This window comes from Balaenoptera borealis (genome assembly GCF_965194805.1).
Source record: "Balaenoptera borealis genome assembly, chromosome: 11".
Taxonomy (NCBI): domain Eukaryota; kingdom Metazoa; phylum Chordata; class Mammalia; order Artiodactyla; family Balaenopteridae; genus Balaenoptera; species Balaenoptera borealis.
Genome location: NC_138868.1, coordinates 44,512,100 through 44,534,999, shown reverse-complemented (window position 1 = coordinate 44,534,999; position 22,900 = coordinate 44,512,100). Strand labels below are relative to the sequence as shown.

The 22,900-nt window shown below is 50.5% G+C and overlaps 1 protein-coding gene across 13 annotated transcripts in view; it reads left to right on the top strand.

The window, feature by feature from the left end:
- The window catches only part of MICAL2 (microtubule associated monooxygenase, calponin and LIM domain containing 2), a 222,047-nt gene that overhangs the window by 108,218 nt on the left and 90,929 nt on the right, over positions 1–22,900 (top strand). For 8 of the 13 annotated variants that reach the window (XR_014231383.1, XM_082341338.1, XM_082341344.1 and 5 more), the window contains exons 14-21: positions 747–946; positions 1,344–1,450; positions 9,171–9,239; positions 11,900–12,043; positions 13,470–13,592; positions 14,617–14,835; positions 15,069–15,170; positions 16,364–16,489. Coding sequence is in view for 12 of the 13 variants with exons in the window: in XM_082341338.1 (XP_082197464.1) it covers positions 747–946; positions 1,344–1,450; positions 9,171–9,239; positions 11,900–12,043; positions 13,470–13,592; positions 14,617–14,835; positions 15,069–15,170; positions 16,364–16,489 (1,090 nt within the window). In the remaining variant the exon portion in view is untranslated. The remainder of the gene's footprint in view (positions 1–746; positions 947–1,343; positions 1,451–9,170; positions 9,240–11,899; positions 12,044–13,469; positions 13,593–14,616; positions 14,836–15,068; positions 15,171–16,363; positions 16,490–22,900) is intronic. The other 5 variants (XM_082341345.1, XM_082341346.1, XM_082341342.1 and 2 more) reach the window with 2 other exon arrangements.

Sequence of the window (22,900 nt, the reverse complement as noted above, 5' to 3'; positions counted from 1 at the left end):
TCTACCCTCAAGAGAGGACTTGTGGGCAAGATCTAATTCTGGGGACCAGCTTGAGGGTTTTACAGGCAAAAGAATTAGATTTGTGACCCAGATCCGTTAGCTGTATAATGTTGGGCAAGCCCCTTATCTTCTCTGAGTTTGCCGTCTTCATCTATAAATCAGGAATAATGGCAGGGTCATTAGGAAGATTGGATTATGTTTGTGGAAATGCTTTGTGATGTTGAAAGCACAATACATCTATCATGTTGTGTTTAAATCAACTGCAGTGTAACCTCACACCCATGAGCAAATTCATCCAGAAGGCTGGATGGAAACCTAGTAAAGTTTATCAGTTGGTACCTTTAGGAAATGAGGTTGCCTTGGGAAGGGGATGAGGCTCTCGCCTCTTGCTTTATATAACTTGATCCTTTTATTTACAAGAAGCCCATATCACTTTTGTAATTAACAGGAAAAGAATGTATGGGAACTTTTGAAAAGTAAAGTAGTTCATAAGTTTTCCAATCGTTTTCTGATTTTTTCATCCCAGGTAGCAAATGACATTTTCGTGACCCAGATCTGATTGGTTCCACCCTGAGTGAGGACAGGGTTAGCGTCTTCTGGCTGAGCCCCCCTGAGGGGTGGGGGGTCGTGGTGGGGGGATTGGAGCCAGGGCCTTGTCACTTGCAGTGCTCCTTATGGCTGAGTTTGCTCAGCTCTGCACCCCTCTGCATCCTCTCCGAAAACTTCACCTTGTTCTGATTCTCCAGCAACTTCGACTCTTTGAATGAAGATGACACTGTGGAGAACAACCAGCTGGCATTTGACGTGGCCGAGCGTGAGTTTGGCATCCCCCCAGTGACCACGGGCAAAGAGATGGCCTCAGCCCCGCAGCCCGACAAGCTCAGCATGGTCATGTACCTCTCCAAGTTCTATGAGCTCTTCCGGGGCACCCCGCTGAGGCCTGTGGGTAAGGACCTGCTTTCAGGATGAGGCTTTGCCAGCCCCTGAGGCATCTCTGCCCTGTGCCCGCATCTGGCTGCTCTTCACACTGATGTCCTCTGTTCTGGGGCTGACCCCTGCCCTCCCTTTGCCTTTGAGCCCAAACAAGGGTGGACCCCACACACCCAGACCCATGTATGTAAGTGGGTCCTGTGTGGCAGGTGCCACATGGGGCTGGCCTGCATCTGCCCTTGTCACCGGGAGATCACTGACAGAGCGGCACCAGCCCTCTATGCAGGCCACTGACAGCTTCAGCTGGGGGTGAGGGAATTATTTTGGAGGGACCTCGTCTCAGTGACACCCCGTGAGCTCTGGGGGAGCAGTGGATGGATCTGGATCTCAGTCTTACTTTTATTTCCTAACAGATTCTTGGCGCAAAAACTACGGAGAGAATGCTGACCTCGGCATGGCCAAATCATCCATTTCTCATAACTATCTCAACCTCACGTTTCCAAGGAAGAGAACTCCACGTGTAAGTTTCGGCCTGGGTTTGTTTTGTTTCTTCTTACACGTGGATGGGTGAGGGGAAGGGAGATGCCACGTGCTGGGTCTGTTTACGCTGATAAATTACCCAGATCGAGTGCTCACGAAGACATGAGTCGAACTCAGTCAAGTTCCCCTGCACCATGTAGCCAGCTTCAGTGCCTTCAATGTGGTTATAGGAAGGGCAGGGTAGAGAGCAAAGAGGACATGCTGGTGAGCGTTTTTAGAAGTAAATCAGATTAGCTCTGCCTCCTAAGCAGGGAGATGGACACGATATCTCACTTTGTTAAGCAATTTAGATCAAGAACACGATGGCCATTTAGTAGCAGAAGTGGATGATGAGGCTACATTTACACATTCTGTTCCATTCATTTTTTTTATTCATTCATTCAACAATGTTTACTGGGCCCTGTTCATGCCAACTTTAAGGCTGAATGTTTTGTTTGTTTTTGATGAGGGGAGCAAATATACAGAGGTGAGTAATATATGGACCTTGCCTTTGAGGAGCTCAGAACCTAATAAAGAGATTCCCAAATTTTCCCAACTTATGGCACCTTTAGTGTCTTAGTAATTTTTTTTCACACTGCCCCCAGATCAAAAGCAATGCCTAAAATTTTCGTTTGTTAAGTAGTTATATCCAAATAACTTGGTAGGTGAATTTTGCAAGGTGTGTGACAGGCATCACCGTGCTTCCCTAGAAAATCTAAAATACCCTGCGGCTCCTCTCTGAGTTCACTCTGGTGCCACAGGGTGCCTTGGTACGCAGTTTGGAAACCATAGGCCTTATGCGAAATTACAGGGTAATATGAATGACGGCATCTCCATGGAAGGTATAATACAAGTTGCCTTGCTTGATGTGCTCATTTTACAGATAAAAAGTGGAGGCCCAGAGATGTTAGGCTGCAGGGGCTCGCACAGAGCTTGCCTTCCCTCCACTGACTCGGCAGGGGGCTGCAGGCCTCTGCGTGCGTCTCAGTGTCTCTGGGTTGCCAACAGGCTCTTAACCTCTGGCCAGTCATGCCTTGTCCTGCCAACCCCTCCGCCCAGGGTGGGGCTGGGGCCCCATGGCCTCCTTTCTTTCCCTGGGCTATGTGATCAGTGGTCACTTTTTCCCCTGAGGGCTGTGCTCCCTGGAGGGCAGCAGCAGTTTTGCTGACTCTAGGAACTGGGTACTTAGTGCTCTACATGCCCTGTCTCTAGGAAGGGACAGGCTCGGGGGCTGGCGAGGGCAGGTGTGCGGGTCAGCTCGGGTGTAAGCAGAGCAGCTGAAAGGCTGAGCTGCACCCCACTGCCCTGCGCCCCTCTGCTCCCCGAGCTGCCCCACTCAGAGGCTCTGTGGGAGACGCCATGACCCACCGTAGGTCACACTGAGCGAAAGCTGTCTTCCGGAGCCCAGTCATCGGCTTGCCCCACCTCAGCCCAGCTGCTTTTCCTTGATGACTGAGGACCCCTGCTTTGGGCTACTCCATCCCAGGCAAGCCAGTGCAGCCTTTCTGGAAACTCTCTGAGCCAAACATTTATCACTTTTCTCCGTTCACCCGCTTTCCTTCCACCACTTAGCCCACAGCTGGGAACTGGAGAGGCATGTTTAAACCTTTCACTCACCACACCTCTGTTTACAGAATGACCGAATTGAAACAGCCTGGCCAGCTCTGGCTCAGGAGGTGGGAATGGTCAAAAGTCAGCCATCAGCCAGGCCCTCCAGGCCCTCTGAGGGCGCCGGAGCGGCACTCCACTTCGCCCTGGCTCTGCTAGCAAATGCAGCGGGGATGCGTGGGCTCTGCCCGGCCCAGCCCTGGCTGATTTTGGCCCATGTCCAGTCTCCTCCAGGGTGTGCTCCTTGGCTGCCCATCTTGAGAGCGGTTAAAATCCACAGATCTGATTCCCTCGCATGGCCCCATTTAATGTCTAAAGTTTGCCCTGCTTCTCGGATAGGTAGAGAGGTTAGGTCATTGAAGTAAGTGCCTGTTGTGGGCATTAGTTGTCCCACACTTTTTCCTCAAACTGGTGGGTTGGTGGGTGTGCAAGGCCACTGGGTCATATTCTGCCCTGGCACTAAAACACCCCAGCATATACTGTCCACCACTCAACGCCAGTGCAATGGTCCGACCACGTGCAAAGTACCTTCTCCCCTTTCTATCATGTGTCTTCTTCTTATATCTGGATCTTTTTTTGGTCTGGAGAAATCTGTTTGCAGTGCTCTTTGGTCTTAACATGTCTCATGACCAAAGAGTACTGAGTCCACTCCAGGTTGCCCCTGGACACGCACAGAGGAGGTCTGCACAGGAGACTGAAAACTGCACACGTACACGGGGCTCCCCCGCAGTTACACAAGAAGATGTCAATGCAATTAGACCTGCAGTTTTCACTGCCCTGGTTCACGTGCCCCTACGGACTGGAGATGCAGGCTAGGCTGCGCTTGCATGATTTTGTACACCAGAGCTCAGTCACATGGTCTGTATGTACCGGTGCATCTGTATTTGGCCTCGCCCCCTCCCCTCGTCCCTCCATTCCCCTCTCTCCCCCCTCACTGACTTCAGAGGACGATCTTGATACGGGGATTGAGCAGCCCACCTTTGTTCACATGTGGGGTCTTAATCTGAAGAGGGCTCATTGTTTCTCTCCTGAGCCAGTCTTAATGGTCTCTCTCCCTCCTGGAATTTTTTTTTCTTTTTTTTAATTTAATTAATTAATTTATTTTTGGCTGTGTTGGGTCTCTGTTTCTGTGCGAGGGCTTTCTCTAGTTGTGGCAAGCGGGGGCCACTCTTCATCGCGGTGCGCGGGCCTCTCACTATCTTGGCCTCTCTTGTTGCGGAGCACAGGCTCCAGACGCGCAGGCTCAGTAATTGTGGCTCACGGGCCTAGTTGCTCCGCGGCATGTGGGATCCTCCCAGACCAGGGCCCGAACCCGTGTCCCCTGCATTAGCAGGCAGATTCTCAACCACTTCACCACCAGGGAAGCCCTCCCTCCTGGTTTTTGATGTTGGTGTTAAATTCTTCTTTCCTCCCTAATCTTATTTTCCTAATAACATCCAAACTCCAGCAAAAGAGAACAACTTTGGGCAAAATTGAAGGCTCTTCCTCCATCCAGAAACTTGTTTATTTTAGAGAGAATGACTTTCCCATTCCACACCAAGAGGGTTGTGCCTCTGGTGAGTGGTAACCTACTGGGGTTGGTTATCTCTGAAGACTGGATGGCCCACGCCTGGGGAGGAGGAGAAGAGCTTAGGGATTCTGTTTTCCTCTTAAAGAAAAGCCCTTGGTCTGCTGCAGATCTGCCTCTGTCCCAGTCAGCAGCTAGAAGCCTCGTAGCATGGGACAGTTCCTGGAGACTCCAGAGCTCTTGTCACCAGGCTCACAGGTGACATCTGAACACACATATGTGGTCTCCGTCTCCTGTGTGTGCCTGTGAGTGCATACACACACACACACACACACACACACACACACACACACACACACACACACACACACACACACACACACACACTGCCTGTCTGCGCTCTCCTCGTCTTACCACACATGGGTAATGCCAGGATTTATGTCCACTTCAGTTATGACGCATCTTATATTACATACATAGTCGAGGTACCTGATCTTTGTTTTCCCCATTCTGGGCCCATTCCTTGAGGGACAACACAACACAGAAGTTGTCATTTGTCCCTGGAAAGTCCATCCTAGAAGCCAGTTGGGTGGCCCCAGGATTTATGCTGCTCAGCTGGCTGATTCCGACCCAGGTCCTCCTCTAGCGCTGGCCCTGGTGGAGTGGGGTTCACAAAGCATGACTCAGATCAGTGTCTGGTCTGAGCTGGAAGGTCCCCCTCCCAGCTCTTCTCCTTGACCCTCCTGCACAGACACTTTCCAAAGATCCAGGGGCGGTTATGTAAGAAAGTGCTTCCTCCATTCACCCAATCATTCAACACAGATTTACTGAGTCCCTGTATTATGCTGAGTTCTCAGTGCTGGGGGCACAGCAGTGAACAAAGAGGGCCAAGGTCTCTGCTGGAGGGAGCTGACTTTCCAGTGTGACTTCCTAAGTTCCTCTCACTCCCCTTCTCCAGCTCTTTTCACAGAACCACCCACCCAGCAGCCACAACTCCCACTAGGGTTCTCGTACTTCTCAGTACGAGTCTTCAGAGACTTGAAGACGGCTTAGGGAGTCAACCCAGGTACTGATGCTGCCCAGGTCAGTTAGCACAGGGCTTAAGCAACGTGCCCGCCCCCATCCCACCCTGGGCACCTGTGGTCTGCTGGTCACTGCTGAGTGTGATCGCTCTCCTGTCCTCTGTGTAACCGCAGCCTGGGATTCTGCGCTGATTTATAGAATGGGGATGCAAGCTGAAGCCCAGACGACAAATACGTATTTGGGTCTGGTGGGGATTCAGCACGTGTTCAAACCTCTCAAAGTTCCTTTGCTTGTCTGCAAAATATCGTAATAACATAAACATCGCATTGCTGCGAAGATAACGTTGAACAAGTGTGAGCTGCAGGTCTGAGCTCCTTCTCTGGCACATGGAAGGGGCTCTGTAAATAATGGCCCCCATCCCATACTGACTAAATGAAGATGCTCGTTTTCTGAAAACGGTGAAACTAGTTGGGTTGACCACTGGCTTCCGTACTGCAATCATGACGGATCCAGCATTTTACAGTGTCATAGCGTATTTGCTCCTCTTGTTACATTTTGAGGAAGGCAGGGGACATGTTCTCATCCCAGTTTTAGAGATGGGGAAACTTGGTCTTAGGGAGATTATAATGCAGTGCCATATAGGTGGTAAATGTCAAAGCCAGAACTAGAATTCAGATTTTCTAATTCTGTGAATAGCACTAACCTAACTTAAAATGTCTAACACTTATATAGCACTTCAGAGGAGAAGGAGTATCTTATATACATGAATTTGTTCATCTTTACAATAACTTACTTATGAGCTAGATAGTGTAGTATCTTAGAAGTGAGGAAACTAAAGTCAGAAAAGTTGGGTGATTTTCCTAAGGTCACTTAGCCGGGAAGTAATTCATGTCAGAACTCGAACCCATGGCTCCATACTGCTCTGCCATTGAAGGGAAGAGCTCTCTTGCCAGTGTCACTGACCATCTTTCTAAATATCATGGTGGCCACTATACTCTCAGGACACTGCCTACAATGGCCAACCTTCTCTTCCTATGACCTAGGTCTGAATTTCTCCACCAGCTAACTAAATATAAAGTTGGGGCTAAAATCACCTTAAGCCAGGCAGTATGGGAACGTGATTATCTTGTGCTGATCAAATAAATGATGAGATTGGTAGACATATGTCTTTGATTTTTTTTTAATGGAGAACACCAAGTAGTTTAATAAATGCCTTTTGGTATATAGAATCTTTCAAATCATTGGGAAATAATGATAAGAAAGTATCTTAGGGTGAAAGGGCAGGAAAAATGAATAAGAAAAGAAAGTGAGTTATTTGTTTATTCTCATACTCTCTCGGGGCACAACAAGTATTTTCTTCCCCCTTGTACCCCAATTCTCTATAGTGCTAAGCAGAGTCCAAGGAGAGGGCGTTACGGAGGCATTTTTGGCTCCCCAATAGTGATATACAGATAAGAAAAAAATTAGATAAATCTCTAGATTTGTGTTTTCTCAAGCTTTTTGTGTTAACCTAGCTCTTCTTCATAGCTGAGAATCAGTGCTTCCATGATAAATCTATAAGGAAGAACAGAGGCCCTTTGGGTCTGTATGTTGCTAACCATATAGACTGCATTTTATTGTCCCAGGGGTCAGGCTGAATCACAGGAGCTGATGTTGCCCCACCCACTTCCTTTCACCCCTCCCCCCCCAAGGATTTGGGGGTCTTTTTAGGTGCTGCTGCTGGGTACACTCCCCCCAGGAGGGTTTTCTGTGAGCCTGCGGCTAACACACTGGGTTTGGATCCACGCAGGCTCAGCTGGACCAGTCACAGCAAGGGCTGCTGAATGCAAGAGAGTAAGATGTGTTGCTCTTTGAGGGAGAAGCCAAGTGCTCACTTAAGGTGGAAACAAGGAGAACAACAGAAACCCCTGAGACGATGCATGACGTGTTCTTGTTGGGAGGAAACCCTGTACTTTCACAGGCTCGTCTCCGGGCCAGTGCAGGGCTCACAGGCCGTGGAACCAAGCACCAGACAGCCTGGGCCTCTAGGACCCGATGCCGTACATAAGGTCATCTGTTTCTCTTGGTGTTTGCCCAAACATTTGGGTTGAAATCATTTCCATTCACAGAATAATGATTTATTAGAAGCTGAGGAAAATGTTGGAGGGAAGGCGAGGCCCTTTCATCTCTTGTTTTCTGCTGCCTGAGCAAGGGAAGGGTCACATTTTTGAACAAGTATCAATGACTAAACTGTAGTTAATTCTGTCTTAAAAATTTTTTTTAAGGCGCTGGTAAATAGGAGGAGGGGCGGGACGATGGGGAGTGCAGGAGAGCAGGTGCTTGCCTGTGGGAGTAAGTTGAGTACACACTAGACTGCAGGCTGGGGGCTTTGATCGTTACCCTTGATTTAGAACGACCAGGAGGTAAAGGATCCTCTGTGACGGGGCGAGGTGAGAATGTGTGGGGCTGACTGGGCAGCGTGCCTGGGTTTGAGAGGAGAGGGTGGCCAGCAGCCCTTTCAGCTGCATCCAGTGTGGAACAGAGGCTGGGAGTCAATCTGGCCCTGCTGTGGAGGGCCCCGCTGAGGGTGTCGGAGGCTCCCCCAGGGAGGGACGCATAGTCGGTGGGGACGGCTCCACGGTCCTCAGTGGGCTGGCCGTTTGGGGAAGGTCCCGGCTCGAGGTCTAACCCCAGTGTCAAGGCGAGGCTAACCCAGCAGGGTGCATGGCGAGGCACTAAATCCAGCCTGCAGCCCCATCCCAGCTCGTAACATCAGCTCAACCTGTGCAGTCCCCCTCCTTCCCTTGAGGAGATAAGTCAGACCGCAAGTGCGCCCTTGGGTGGCCTTTGCCAGGGTCATGCAATGGGCTTAGGTGGGGCAGGGTTCTCTGGATTTAAATGTCCAGATTTTGGAAGAAGAAAGTAGGCTGTAAGGGGTTATCAATGGGACAACCATGCAATTTATTGTCTAAACCAGGATAGTTTTGAAAATGAAAGGGGGCACTATTCATAATTATGCTGGGGGGAAAAGCAATACATCAAACTGTCCTGGGCAAACTGGGCTGTATGGTCACCATAGTTTTCAGGCCATATCTGATGCTACTTTGAAGTTAACATAATATCATTTACCAGTAGCTGCAACGGTGGCTGAATGGCAGGCGTAATTTGCCATCAAATTCCTGGACAGCTGATCTAAGTCCCGAGAATCCCTGCCCGTGAGGGGAGCCAGTGGCACCTCTTCGTAGGAGGTGATCTCCATGGGGCAGCATCAGCAGGCCCGGCTGTGACCACTCTGAGTCCAAGGTCATTGACAGGGAGACAATCTCTGCCCATGTGACAGGGATTCTTTGTGCTTTGGAACGTTTCGACATGATTTTGGGAGCTGTGTTCCCACCCTCTTCTGACAGAACCCCTGGCTCCCGAGGTTGGGGAAGGCTCCCTCCTCTGCGCCTGAACAGAGCCGAGAGCATTTGTCACTGTGCAGGGTAATTGCTGCCCGTCTGTTTCCTGGGCTGGCAGCGGTGGCGGGCAGGGCCTGATCCCCAGTGCTGGCATCGCAGCCCTTGACAGCCCTGAGCTCACCATGCTTTCTTGGCCATCACAGGTGGACAGCCGAACCGAAGAGAATGACATGAGCAAGCGGAGGCGGAAAGGCTTCAACAACCTGGACGAGGTTCGTGTGCTCAGTGTCGGTTTACACAAAGCCCGTTTCCTGACAGCCAGTGGCCACAGCCCGCCCGCCTGACCGTGGCAGTCGCCCTGCCCTTCTTTCTTTCCTCTCTCATGAACCACTGGGTTCCAAGCTTGGCTTGATGGGAAAGAGTTGGGTCTGGTCACTAGCTATGTCACCCTCCCAGGGTATGGCTCATATCTGTAAAACACAGATGATGCATTTGCAATGGATGACATTTTGCAGAATTTTTAAAGATTAAGTAAGAGGACGGTATAACATGCCAATCATGGTCTTTGGCACCTAGGGTAATCAAGATATAATCACTATTAATAGTAAGTAGTAAAGAGGCACCAGCAGTCCCACTTTTCTCCCAGTCCTAGTTTCTACCTTTTGTGTTTTCTGTAAAGCAAATGTCCCAGCACCCACAAATGCCACCTTCTGGTGAGAGAAGAAAGTTACAGGCTACTTTGTCAAAGCCAAGCCTGAGTCTCTCTCCTGCTACTAAAAAATTGATCAGAAAAAGAGTATCAGTTCTTGCTTCCCCAGGCAGCTCTGTAAAGAGACCTGAGATATATAGCTCATTCCAAAAAACAAGCTTAGATACTGTCTGTGAACTGTAGGATATCAGCTTTAGCTAGCCTACTGGCTGATACCAAAATGATGACACAGAAGCAAGGGGGATAATTTGTAGGATACATTCATATTTCATTTATAGGACTTAGAAAAAAACTTCTTTTATCTTGTATGGTTGAAGAACTGCTGCTCTTGGCTCTGGCATGAGCAAGAAGCCAGTGAACAGGGAGACAGTTGAGAGGATGAAGCCGTGGCTGATGAACTGGGCTGAAGAAGCATCCCATTCCCCAGTTACGGGTGTTGGCTCTGCCTTAAGTGCCTGTGATTTGCTCCCGCCTCCTCCCAAGAAGCTTCCCTTGGATACATTTTATCCCCGGGGGGAAGTCTTCTCCTGCCTTTCATCTGTGGCTTATTTGAGGGGGTGTCTGTGCTGTTTCTGTGGTTGGCAGCACAAGATGTAGAGTGTGGGAAGAAATCTGGTTGCCCCTGCCCCTTCTGAAATGGCTCTAGTTTTCTGGGCCAGCTGTTTTGCTTAAGTCAGATTTAACCAAGCAATGATTCTCTCTAAATTCTTGCTACTCAAAGTGTGGGCCAAGAACAAGGGCACCAGTATCACCTGGCAGCTGGTTAGAAATGCAGACTCTCAGGGCCCACCGCAGACCTCTTGAATCCAAATCTGGTCTGAAGGAGACCCCCAGTGATTCATGTGCACATGAATGTCTGCAAAGGGCCGGTCTGCACGACCCACTGTCCTGGCCTACTTTGGCCTGTGCAAACAGTGACCAGCCTAGTAAACTTGCCCTCTTCACACTCAAGCCTGGATTGCTATGCAGAGTTACAGTTCCCACTCTGAAGTAGGGAGTGACTCTTTGGCTTGTGTGTGTCCAACTCTTCAGAGTGGCTGTGCATACAAGGTTTCCCATGGGGCTGCTACTCTTAGGGAATCTTAAAAAAAACCCCAAAAAACAATTGACTATAGCTTGCCTCTTCCCATGAATTTCTTCTAAGTGAACATATCTTTGTTTTGAGAACATCTGTTCCTGGGAGGGAAATTCATTGTCTCCTCAGGAAAACTGACTACCCTCTTGACGTGACAATGCCATTTGCATTTCTGAGGTTGATGGGAGCAGATCTATGGTACCGGGGAACAGACATTCACCGGACACCCATCAGTTTTAAAGTTTTATTTTAGCAGATGAGCTAAGAAAATCTTACATAGAATTGCATTTCATAAAACAGCATAACCAACTGGTCACGGTCAACATCTAAGCAGTCACAAGTCGTGTTGATATCACGTGTCCCGAAACAAAGCAATGAGAAGGGCCCTTCACCTCCGTTACATCCGGCCTGATCTGAATCAAGTCTATAGTTCTGTTAATGGTATTGTGCCGGTGTTAATTTCTTAGTTTTGATAACAGTGCCATAATTATTCCAGATGTTAACGTTAGGTGCAGCTGGGTCTACGGTACGCAGGAACTATCTGTGCTGTCTTTGTAAGTTTTTTGTCAATCTAAAATTATTTCAAAATTAAATGTTTTTTTTTTTAAAGATAGCAACAACAGAGCAGGACTCGTTGCCATTGGGAGTGGGGCGCAGAGGAGAGAAGGGAAGCCCAGAGCCTGTGCCTTGCCTCACTGACACCCTCTCTTGCTTCCTTCACCCCCCAATTCTTCACCCTTTGTCAGCCACATGATATGTTTTGAAAACTATTCTGCTTATCATTTCATTATTATATTTGACTTTTTCAACAGTCACGTGAAGGTGGGTTACTGCTCGCATTTTACAGATTAGGAAACTTCAGAGAAGTTAAGTAAATTGCCAAGGTCCCTGGGCTGGGAGGTGAAAGAGTCAGAATTCAAACACTAAGTTTCTGGCTCCCAAGCCTAGCTGTGCCCGTCTTTGAGAAGATTCGTCCCACTTGTGAGCATTGTCTCCAGAGTGGGCATTGCTTCCTGCTTTTGCCTCATTTCCTCAGACCACAGAGGGTGTCCTTCTTCAGGAACTGTCCTTGTCCTGAGCCCCCAGGCCCCCTCCTTGATATCTGTGTTCCAGAACCAACAACCAATGCATTGATTTGGCCTTTGCAGCCTTCAGCCTTTCCTAGCCAGAGCTTGGGCTCCAATCAAGAGGGCTGTAAAGAAGGTGGAAATCAGAACAAAGTCAAGTCCATGGCAAGTCAGCTGCTGGCCAAGTTCGAGGAGAACTCTCGGAACCCCTCACTCCTGAGGCAGGTGAGTCCTGTCAAATGTTCACTGACCCTGCCTTCCTGGTGACCAGAACCCTCTGAGAAGCCAGCAGAAATGTCAGGCCAGCACTGGATTTCAGGTGTGCCAGCCAGACCTGGCTCAAAAGGAGTCTCAAGCTTCTTCTAGATCTGGAGTCAGACTTTTCTAAAAGGGGCTGGATAGCAAATATTTTAAACTTTGGGGACCATCCAGTCTCTCTTGCAATGACTCAATTCTGCCATTGTAGCATGAAAGCAGCCATGGACAATCTGTAAACAAATGCACGTGGCCGTGTGCCAATAAAACCTTATTTACAAAAACAGGCAGCGGGCCTGATTTGGCCCGAGGACCGTAGTTTGCTGATGCCTATTCTGCACTGGGGAAGAAATCCTTTCCCTGATTTTGCTTTGCTTTGCAACCATGACTTGTTTTGCAGCCATCTTTGAGATGGTGGAGCTTTAGAGATGCTGATTGCCCAGTCCATGGTGAGAACACCCATCCAAACCAGGGTCTTAGCTCCATGTGGGCCCATAGGAATGGGGACCAACCTCGAGAGTGTCCCCTGGTGCCCCCCTCTCCTTGTTCCCTTGGGTCAGGCTGGCAGAGCTGTTGCGTCTGACCAGGGTCCATGTGAGGCTGAAGGAGGTGGGATGCTGTGGGTCAGGCTGCAGACCCAGCTGACTTCTCTTGGCCTCTGACTTAGAGTCTGCACTTGGATGTTTCCATTTGCTCCCCCGAATTCCTCTGGGGCACCACTGTCACATTACAAAAGCTTGGGACAAGGGGTTCAGTTTTTCTTTGGAGAACATCTGTCACATGACAGAATTAGGCTCCTCTCAGGAGAAAGGCAAACAATTGGTTAATTCTGTTTAGAGACAATTATAGACATCTTCCTAGTCTTGATGTAGACCATGCCCCTCCTGTACAAACCGACCTTCCCCAGGAAGCCAGGTTTTATTATAAGAGGGCCATGTTCCTAAGACTTGTAACTGTCTGAATTGTTTTCTCAACTGTCCCTCCTGGAGGCTTGGCCCCTTGCAGCCCCCAGGTATTGATGAGGGCTCTCTTCCTTCAGAAGGACTGTAGCATCCCTTTCATCTAGTGGGCAGGAAGGACTTTGGGACTCGCCACCCTGGCCTGGTATGTGCCTGCCCAGTGCCGCGGGTCTGAGCCAAAAGCACTGCCTCCTGGGGATTCACACGTTGTCCAAGAGAAGGGGACCATGGGACTTGCTGTTCACACGGACAGAGGGCCGGGGTTCAAGTTTCCCAGCTGGGCCCAGCTTGTCAGAGCTCAGGCCAGGGCTCGCTCAGCATCTTCAAACTCTCTCTCCCTGACTCTCCTCCTCTCCTCCCTCCAAGTGTCTGTCTGACTCGCCTTTTCCTTCCTATTTCCTGCGGCTGCTTTTTCGGACTCACCTTCCTCCTCCCAGGAGCACCGTGTCTCAGGGATAGGTAAGCCCATACTACGCTCTTCCTCTGACTCTCCTGTTAACTCTCGCCGTCCCAAGCCAGAGGAGCCCACACCCAGCCCATCACCAACTCTGAAAAGGCAGGTAGGGCTCTTTCCAGTGGATGCTGTCTTGGTGAAACGAGAGGGAACTTTGATCCAGAGGGGTGGGGTCCGTGGCTGTCTCTGCACCCCACATAGGGCTGATTGTAGATTCTCTGGGAAGGCAAACACAACTTGAGGTTACCACCCTTATAGGTAGGAGTAACCAAGTATGCAGCATCTTAAAATACATGCCAGTCAGGGGTATCGACTGACCAACTACCACGCTCTTGGTGCTTTATTTGCTTGGGGAAAAACAGACCACACCACACAGGGTATTTTGCGTGGTGCCCCTGGGACACTTAGCTTATTTGTACACCTCTTGAGTAGGCTGATTTCTAAATCAATGGAGAAGTGACAGTGATGGTGGAATGGGCTCAGGTGGCCAGCTGGCCGCACGCCATTGAAGGGGTAAGACTGGGATGTGGTTAGACCTCCCCTGGTGTCTGAGCAGATGAGGACCTGCCCAGTGGGCAGGGAGGCAGCCAGGAGCCATGGGCTGAGGCTTTTTCCAGCTAATATCTCTGGGTTTGGAATTTGAACAGAATCACTATTATTGACCACAGCACTCAAAAGTGCCCGGTCAGCATTAGGAATTTTGTGTTGCTTCTCGGGGAGTGGAGGTCAAAGGAGGTCAGTGTGGACATATTGCAGTGATTCTATGTGTGTGTAAGAATCATCTAGAGAGCTTTATTAAAAATATCAATCTCTGGTACCCACCCCCTGACCAATTAAACCTGAATATCTGGGTGTTGGGCCCAGACTTTGGGAACCAGGGTGGTACAGGCTCTGATTCAGTGGGTCTGGAGTGTTGTTAATAACAAGACGGTATATTGTTAAGGAGGATGTCAGGTGATTCTGATGCAGGTGGTGGAAAGTCAACACCCAAGGTTAGTTCGGAATCTGACTCAAGGTGGCATCTGGCGTGCCCTTGTCCCTGGTCCTCGTGGGGATTCCTCACGGTGGCGGGGCATCCACGGGAGGGCAGCCACAGTTGGGAAGGAAGCTTGACTTTCCTTCTCCCCCAGTTCCCCTTGGTGGTTGTGACGGGGCATGTGCTCCGAGAGCTAAAGCAAGTGTCTGCTGGCGGCGAGTGCCCGAGCAGGCCCTGGAGAGCCCGAGCCAAGTCTGACCTGCAGCTGGGCGGGCCAGAAAATCCCGCCAGCCTGCCTGCCACCTGCCAGGGAGCGCTGGCCCTCTCCGGGGTGCTGCGGCGGCTGCAGCAAGTGGAAGAAAAGGTTCTCCAGGTGAAAGCCTCGCTCTTTGCCCTGTCTCTGCCCTGCCTGTGTCTAGGCTGCCTTCCTTTCCTCCCCTCCCTCCTCCTGTCCAGGGCGGGTGCCATCTCCGACTCCTCCTCCCCATCTCCCATCCTGCCGCGTGTGCTGAGGGCCGCAAGCCCACCTGGCTGCCTCCCCGCCTCTCCCCTCACAGTGTCTGTCTCTATCTCTTTTTTCTCTCTCCTTTCTCACCTTGGCTGCAGAAAAGGGCTGAGAATTTGGCCAACAGGGAATTTCACAAAAAGAACATTAAGGAGAAGGCGGCTCACCTTGCCTCTATGTTTGGACACGGGGATTTCCCGCAGGTAAATGCGGGGCTTTCAGAGCCCCCAGGAACCCAGGTGTTGGACATCCAGGGAGGTTACTTGTATCAGTCTCTGGAGATTCATTTCTTCCTTCCTCCTCTCTCTATAGCCTGAAAAGCTATTCACTTTTTAAGTCACCAAAGGATTTGGACTGGCGTCTAAAAAAGCTCCAAATGAGAAGATTCAAAATAATTAGACAAATCATGACAAAGGGAAAACCAAGGCAGAAAAGCGGGCTCAGGTCATAGGAAAACATTACTGAACAGAAACATGTGTGCTGTCAGAACTTAGACAGCTTCTGAGTAGGCTGAGCTTCCTAGGGGTCAACACAAAGAGGGAAAGCTGGTCAATTGCAGGAATCACATCACAGTGCCTTTAAGGTGAAAGCAAACCAGTTGCTCATGAAGTCTGGGGACAGGATGGAGAGATGCCCCCATGGCCATGATCAGGGAGACCCTGAATGTCGAGGTCAGCCACGTGCTGTAAGCACCAGCCAGAAGAATGGCCTTGCCTCAGGATAGAAAGCACAGCCCCCGCCCCCTGCCAGGCACTTATTTAGAAACTTGCTGAGAAGAAGAGGGTGTGCTCACAAGGAGATGACAGAGTTGAGGATGAGGCCCCGCTGCGCTTGTACGTGTAAGGTGCTCCCTTGCCTGCAACAAGACTGGTCTCTAGAACATACCGCCTCTGCTGCTTTCACCCGGCCTCCTCCAGACCTGTGTCCTCTGCTACTTGGCAGAGTCACAGACATGGGAAGGATACTTTGCCTTTAGTGCATTTTTAGGGTTCCATGTGGCTGCAGAGGTCCCTGCTGGAGCATCTACCCCAGAGTAGCCTGGCCTTGTCCTTTCCTAAGCTTGCAACTACTACTCCATACCAAGCTCCAGAGTGAGGCCTTCAGGAGTCAGTGCTGGTGTCGGCAGCAGACGTAGGCAGGAGCAGGATGGCTCTGCTCCAGCTATTTTGATGTGACGAAGGAGCCAGAAAAGTTGTAGCAGAGTGAAGTGTAACCAGCGGTCAGATGGTCCTGCTGGGCTCCAAAGACACAGGCTACCTTTCTGTCCCGAGACGTGGGCCTGGATGTCCTTTCCCTTCCTTGGATGTGTGGGCTTGGGGGCTGCATCGTCGAGGCGAGCATCACTGTGCGTTTCCCTGGGGATAATCATAGTTTCCTCTGTTTCTATTCTGTGCAGAATAAACTACTCTCTAAAAGCCTGTCTCACACTCATCCTCCGTCTCCTCCCTCCTGCCTTCCATCTCCTGATTCAGCTGCTACTTCCTCTCCATCGACTGTTGACTCTGTTTCTCCAGCCAGAAAGGTAGTTGTCCTGAACAATTAGCTTCCCCCACTCCCTGCATGTTCTGAGATATTCTCCTGCTCTGCTCCACCTACACAGACAACCATCTGAATCTTGGCTTGGCCAGGAGGAAAATTTGTAAGATACTTTACATCGGTCCTGGGTTTGGTTTTGGTTTTGTGCTGGAGCAAGGAACAAAGCAGAAGAGGCAGCACACAAAACCTTATCAAATGGCGCTTGCTTGTTCAGCATGCCCTCGCTGGGCACCCACCGTATGCCAACCACCGTGCCAGATGCTGAGAAAACAAAGAGGAGGGAGGTACAGTTCTCTTATACAGTGTAGACGGCAAGCAGCACCTCAGCATAGAAATGTGTCACATTTTACCACATGATGTTGCCAAATTTGGCTGGTTTTGGCCTAACAAAATGGCGGTCTCACGTGGTGAACCTCAGACAGTACTATTCATTCATTCTATGAGAGGTTTAAGAGGCAAGATTCTAGGAACCCAGAAGGGAGAAGCCTGGGAAGGCTTCACAGCAGAGGTAATATGGGAGCCAAGTGTTAAAGATTATATGGAGGGATTTTGCTAGAGAGAAGTGTAGGGGAAGGGCATTTTCGAAAGGATCTGGCATGTGGTAAGGAAGGCAGATAGGACTTGCATGAATCAAAAGACATTTCTGGTGCAACTCGATTTTCAGATAAAGGTATTTATGGGAGTGCAGAGAATGAGGTGAGAGTCAGCCTGCTCTTTTTGCGTTAAAGGAATTCATTCTGCCCTCTTGTAAAGAGGCACGGAAGGATCTGCTCTGAGTTCTGGAAGGATAACGCAGGTAGCAGTGTAGAGGGTGGAGAGTTGGTGGGGAGCTAACGTTGGTTGAGTAGATAATGAAATGCGTCCGTGAGCAATGATTAAGTTTGGGTTCTGGAGCACTTTTCATGTTTTTTACTTGTCTTGCTGTTACCTAATATGCCAAGAACACTACCAGGCTGGCGTGGGAGGCGGGCAGTCTCCGGAGAAGCTTAGCCCCTGGAATGGATGAGCCTAAAAATGGACGTGAAACCCACTTGGTTAGCTGTTGCTCATGGGAGTAGGTTGGAGCCTCTTTCTGGATGACTGTGTTTCCCTGAACACCTCCGTTCCGTCTGTTCCCACCTGGGCCCGTCTCCACGTGCGGTGCTGAGTGTGCCCCTGTCAGAGTTACTGCTCGTTCATTTCCACCCCGTTAGACCGAAGCACAAACCAGCCACCTGCTGGTGCATTAGGGAGAAGTCAGGAGCTGCCTCCTGAGAGTCCCACCCCCACTGACCTCCACTGCTGTGGGGAGAGGAGTGCAGGCAGGGTCTCCAAGAAAGGAGCAAGGAATATTAGGAGCCCCACCCGCTCCAGGGTCCCCAGTGTGGATGAGAAGCATCGCTGGAAGGGCAGCAGGAGGCGATGCGGGGAAGCACAAGCACTTCCCGTCTTCAGCTCCGCCGAACCACAGCCACGGCTGACATGCCTGGCATCTTGTTCCAGGTCAGCTTTGCTTAGCCCTTTGACCTTAAACATTGACGTCAGGAGACTTGTCTGGGCCTCCATTTTCTCATCAACAAGAGAGTGATTCTTGGCTCACGTGATAGTGAGCTCTGTGGGTGAAGACTGGCACATTTGTCATCGCCATCACCAAGGCTTCAGAGTAGCCTTTGTGCCCAGCTTGGGAGAAGAGCCTTCCCTGGGGGGGTACTTCCTGCTGTGGAAAAAGGTCACTGGCACCCTTGACAGGCTGATGGGAGGGGCAAGGGCACCTGGGCACAGGCAGGCAGTGGCTGGCGCGCCTGGCCGGGCAGCCGGGCCCACACCTTGCTTCCCTCTGGCCCAGCCCCTTTCCGGCTAGCCCCGGGCATGCCCTCTCTCGCCTCTGCTTTGCTTTTGTCCTTAGGAAGTCCTGACTTGGTCACTGCCCTCTAGAGTTGAGAGCAGAGGTGGGACAAGAGAAGCCACCACACGTCCCAAGTCCCCTGACTTGGTTTCCAATAGGTATTAGTTGTCTAGGTGATGGCAAGAGGCAGCCTGCCCAGGTCCACGTGGGGCTGCCGGGGCCTGGCAGAGACGCTTCTCATGGTGAGACTATCCTGTCACATCATCATCACATTCCACTGCAGCCCTTGGCTGCTTCTCCACTGGGCTCTTCAAGCAGCTTTAAACCAATGTCACTCATTAAGCCATTGAGTGAGCGTTCATTCATCCAACAAATATTTATTGAATGACAGCTGGTGTCAGGCACTTCACTCTTGGGATACACATCAATGATCAGTAGTTACCTTCCTGCCCTGATGAGGCTTGCATTCTAATAGAGGGAGGTAAATAATCAGCAATCATATAATATATAGGTAAATTACATGGCGTATCAGAAGGCAATTTTTCCCATGGAAAAATTAGAGCAGGTAGCAGGGACCTGGCATGCTGGGAAAGGGTAGCAATTTCCAATGGGGTAGCAGGAGGGCTCTTCCTGGGAAAGAGAATTGAGCAGAAGCAGAGCCTCAGAGAGGAAAACAAAGGTCCAGGGAGGAGACTAGTTCCCAGGGCTCCTGGCTCCAGCCCATGTTCTCTCCTCTGTGCCACAGCAGCCAAGTATGAATGGAGGCCTCGTCAGAGGGACCAGCCCAGAGGTTATGTGTGTGTAGAGCCTCAAGCCCAGGCTCAAGGAGGGCTGCAGATGGGGTGGGTGGGCTTCGGGATGGCCAATCCCAGGTCCTCTGGTCCCCACCTCTGCAGGTTTGTTCTTTGTTTCTCCCAGGTTGGGGTAGAACAATTGCTCCCTGTTTTGTTTTGTTTTTTTATATCCCATCTCCCAAGCCAGCCTTGGCCATCAGGTGATGGTGTAATTGGGCTATCTTAATAGCTTCTGACTTACTAATTACAGGCTGATGAGCTTTTCACTGTGTGGCTGGGAATGATTGGGGAGCTCTCAGAAAAGGCCACCCTAGGACACTTACTCTGTCTGTGCCTTTGTTTCTCCATTTGTAAAAAGGACCCAGCTTGGACCTGACACCCCCAGACCCCTCCAGATCGCACCATGAAGCCACTGTAGGCAGTTAAGCACAGAGTGGTGAATTTCCAGCTTCAAGCAGTTTTGGAAAGGATATTGCCAGCTGCACTGCTCCCCTGCCCCACCTGCAACTTTCCTCCCTCTCCCGGACCCCACCCCAGCATTGATTCCACACTGGGCTTTGCACGTGCAGAATCTGAGAGAGTGATGGCCTCCTCTGAGGAGAGAATTAGCTGCCCCTTAAAGTAGGTGACAACCTGGTGACAAACAATTTCATTCAGTCCTGGTGGAGCTCTGAGAGCCTCTCCCCTGGAGAGAGCCTGGGGCCTTAATGCTTCTTCCCAGCAGATTATGGGCTGCTCTGATTGCCCAGTGACTCAAGTTTGCCTTGATTCAGGGCAGCCAGAGGAAGGAGAATGCACTTGGAAACTGATGCTTAGTTCTTAGCAACCTCCTGGCAGGCAGTGTGTTTCTCTTCCTGCCCTGGAGCCCTACACCTTGATTCTGAGGATCCAGGGATAATCACCTCCTCAGAGGAACAGACTTAGTCAAACTTGTCATGAGGATCTCGTGCTACTCACAGGGATGCAGACTTGGGTTACCAATTCCAGGAGATGTAGCCAGGGCTCTGCCTTCATTCAGACTACACTTGCCTACCCTCTCAGATTGGCACGTCGCCTTACATTTCAGAGTGATGCAGCTGGGGTTTTGGCCTGAATAGTCACAGGGAGTCTTGAGGCCCTCTCGTTTGGGACCCAAATTCTTACCGGAGTCTTATCTTTTAAGACCGTGGGCTATGGGATCATGCCCAGTCTGATCATCCCATCAAACCAGCCCTCCCGGTAGCTCTGTCAGCTCCTATCAACCCTTAGCTAACTTCTTTCTTCAAAGCAGGAGACCACTGACAATTCAGCCTTTAGCATGGCTGCTAGCCATTTACCAAGGCTGGTGAGCTCTTGCAAGATCAAGATGGCAGTCGAGTGTTTGCACAGCTGAGCCAGAGGGAGGGCCTCACGGGGCTGGGTGCTGTGGTTAAGTCCTCCTGGGTCAGAAGAGCAATGTGCATTGCAAAAGGAGCTTTCTCTACCGCTGGGGGTGTTTGTTTTAAAACTGGATTTGCAGGGTTTACTCTAGAGATTTGCATATTAGAGAGAAGCTAGGTGAGTCTTGGCTGGGCAATCTGCCAGTGTTTCATCTGATACAAGGGTAGATCTCGAGGCTGCTCCAAACTCATTGTTCTCTCTGTTCTGGGGATAGAGCTAGGCAGCGCTTTGGAGGTAACCTGTGTGCATCCCAGCCTGGGGGATTTTAATTGGCAGAATGCTGGTGTGTCAGGGAAGCAGGGTGCAATAGTGAGAAGGGTATAGGCTTGGAGTCACGCTTGGGTTCAGAGCACCGATTACTTGATTACTCTCTGTGTGTCCTTGCATGAGTTAGTGGACCTCTCAGCACCTCAGTATCCTAACCTATGAAATGGAGGTGGCAGCAGCTACTCCTGAGGGTGACTGGAATAATGCAAACACCTAGCATATATCGAATGCCTCAAGTATCCAGCAAATGTGCTTTCTCCCCAGTGGAGGAGAATTCTAGAAGAAAGCTCACTTACCTAAAAGGCATGTTGAATCCTCTCTTTCTAAAGGCAAAGAAGTCACCTTCAGGCTTCCATTTCCATCCCAGCCACTTAGGAGCGCTGTGGCCCAGGTGAGTTAGAGCCTCCCTGAACCTCAGCTGCCCTGGCCTCGAAGGGGGATTATCAGACCCACCTCGCAAGGCTGTGAGGGTTCAACACAGCTCAGCGCCTGGCACCAGGGGACGTAGGTGCAGACATGGCCGTCCACTGGGAGGTCATAGCCCCAAAGACTTGCCTGCATCGCAGCTCTGAGGGTATCATTTCCAGAGCCCCTCAAATAAGGCAGTTTCAATCCTTGCCCTGAGCATATATGGCTGAGGACTCAGGCCCACCAGCCTGTCCTCTAATGTTTCTCATCCAGGGACTCCTCAGTGAGGAATATATTAGCTCAAGTGGGCCCAGGAGACGACTTCCTCTGGCCCTACGTGTCGAAACTTCCCCTTCCCTCGAGCCCTCAGCCCCGAGGCCCTGGAAGCTCTGCTCCCAGCCCTGCCTGACCTGTGTAGGCTTTCTTATCCCCACAGCAGGCCAGGTGGCCACAGGAGGCCCAGTTCTGTGAGGAAGCACAGGCCAGACACCTGGTATTCCTGGCTGAGTTCCAGGCCCAAGGAGGGATGTCACCATTGTTTGGACACAAGCAGGCCCAAGAGCCTGCTTCCTCCTTCATTCAGGGGAGCATCTGCCCTGCGCTGGGAGCGTAGCCATGAGAAAGACACAGCCATGACATGACTGTGCAAACCGGAGGGGAGATGACCCATCTCCCAGCGTGGAGCAGGGTGAGAAAGGCTCCAACATCCAGATGGGGACCATGCTTGGCGATGGTGCTCACGACGACAGCTAATGTCACCTCTTGTGAATCTCAGTTGACTCGGGGGCGAGAAGCCAGTGCCTTCATCTGTGTGGGCCACGTTATCCTTACTCACACAGAGGAGGGACCCCAAGCAACTGCAAGTCCCCCCGAGTGAAGGCCGCCGAGGAGAGGAGAAAAGAAGTTCCAGAAAATGGAAATTTGAAGCTGCACCAATTGTGGTGCTTTGAACTCATTAACCATCTGCCAGGCGATTCTTGGGAGCCCAGCACCATGTGAGGTGCAGCCCAGATTCTTTGATGACTCTTTCACAGCCCTGTGAGGATGCCAGTGGTCTCCCCATTTTATGAGGAAGCTGAGGCTCACAGAAGGGAAATGGTATATGTGAGGTTAATCTAATGTAATGTTAGATGATGGCCCACCTGAAGTCTCCAACCGTTCCAGCTTGTTCTAATTAACTAGCTGAGAATAACTAGAATTCAAAGGGGAAAGAGGTAGTGAAAAATGCCCCAGTTATTCAAAAATTACATAAATATTGAAAGATACATAAAGGGTTGCAAAAGCAGTCCCATGGCCCTCCAAAACTACCAATTCTCAAAACACTAGTGACTGCGACCAGTATATATTTCTGGCCAGATCATCAGATTGCCCAACTTTGCATTTGGACAAATGATTCCCAGCCAAATTGTAAGCTCTCCTCTTGACCAGCACCCCAGGAGCATACGTGCTTTTGCCTTTCAGTGCAGTAATCTCCTTGTTGAGAACCTCTGGCTCTTACTCTGAGGTCAAACCAGGATGAGTTTTCCGGAGGTTTCTACATGAGCAGAGTTTCCTTTCTTCCTCAGGATGCCGAGGTGTGGTCCACGGGCAGGAATTGGTTTGTGACCCAAGGAGCACAGCAAGTGAGAGTAAGCATTAGACACTTGTAGAGCAATTTGACATTGCCACACATCCAAGCGGGTGA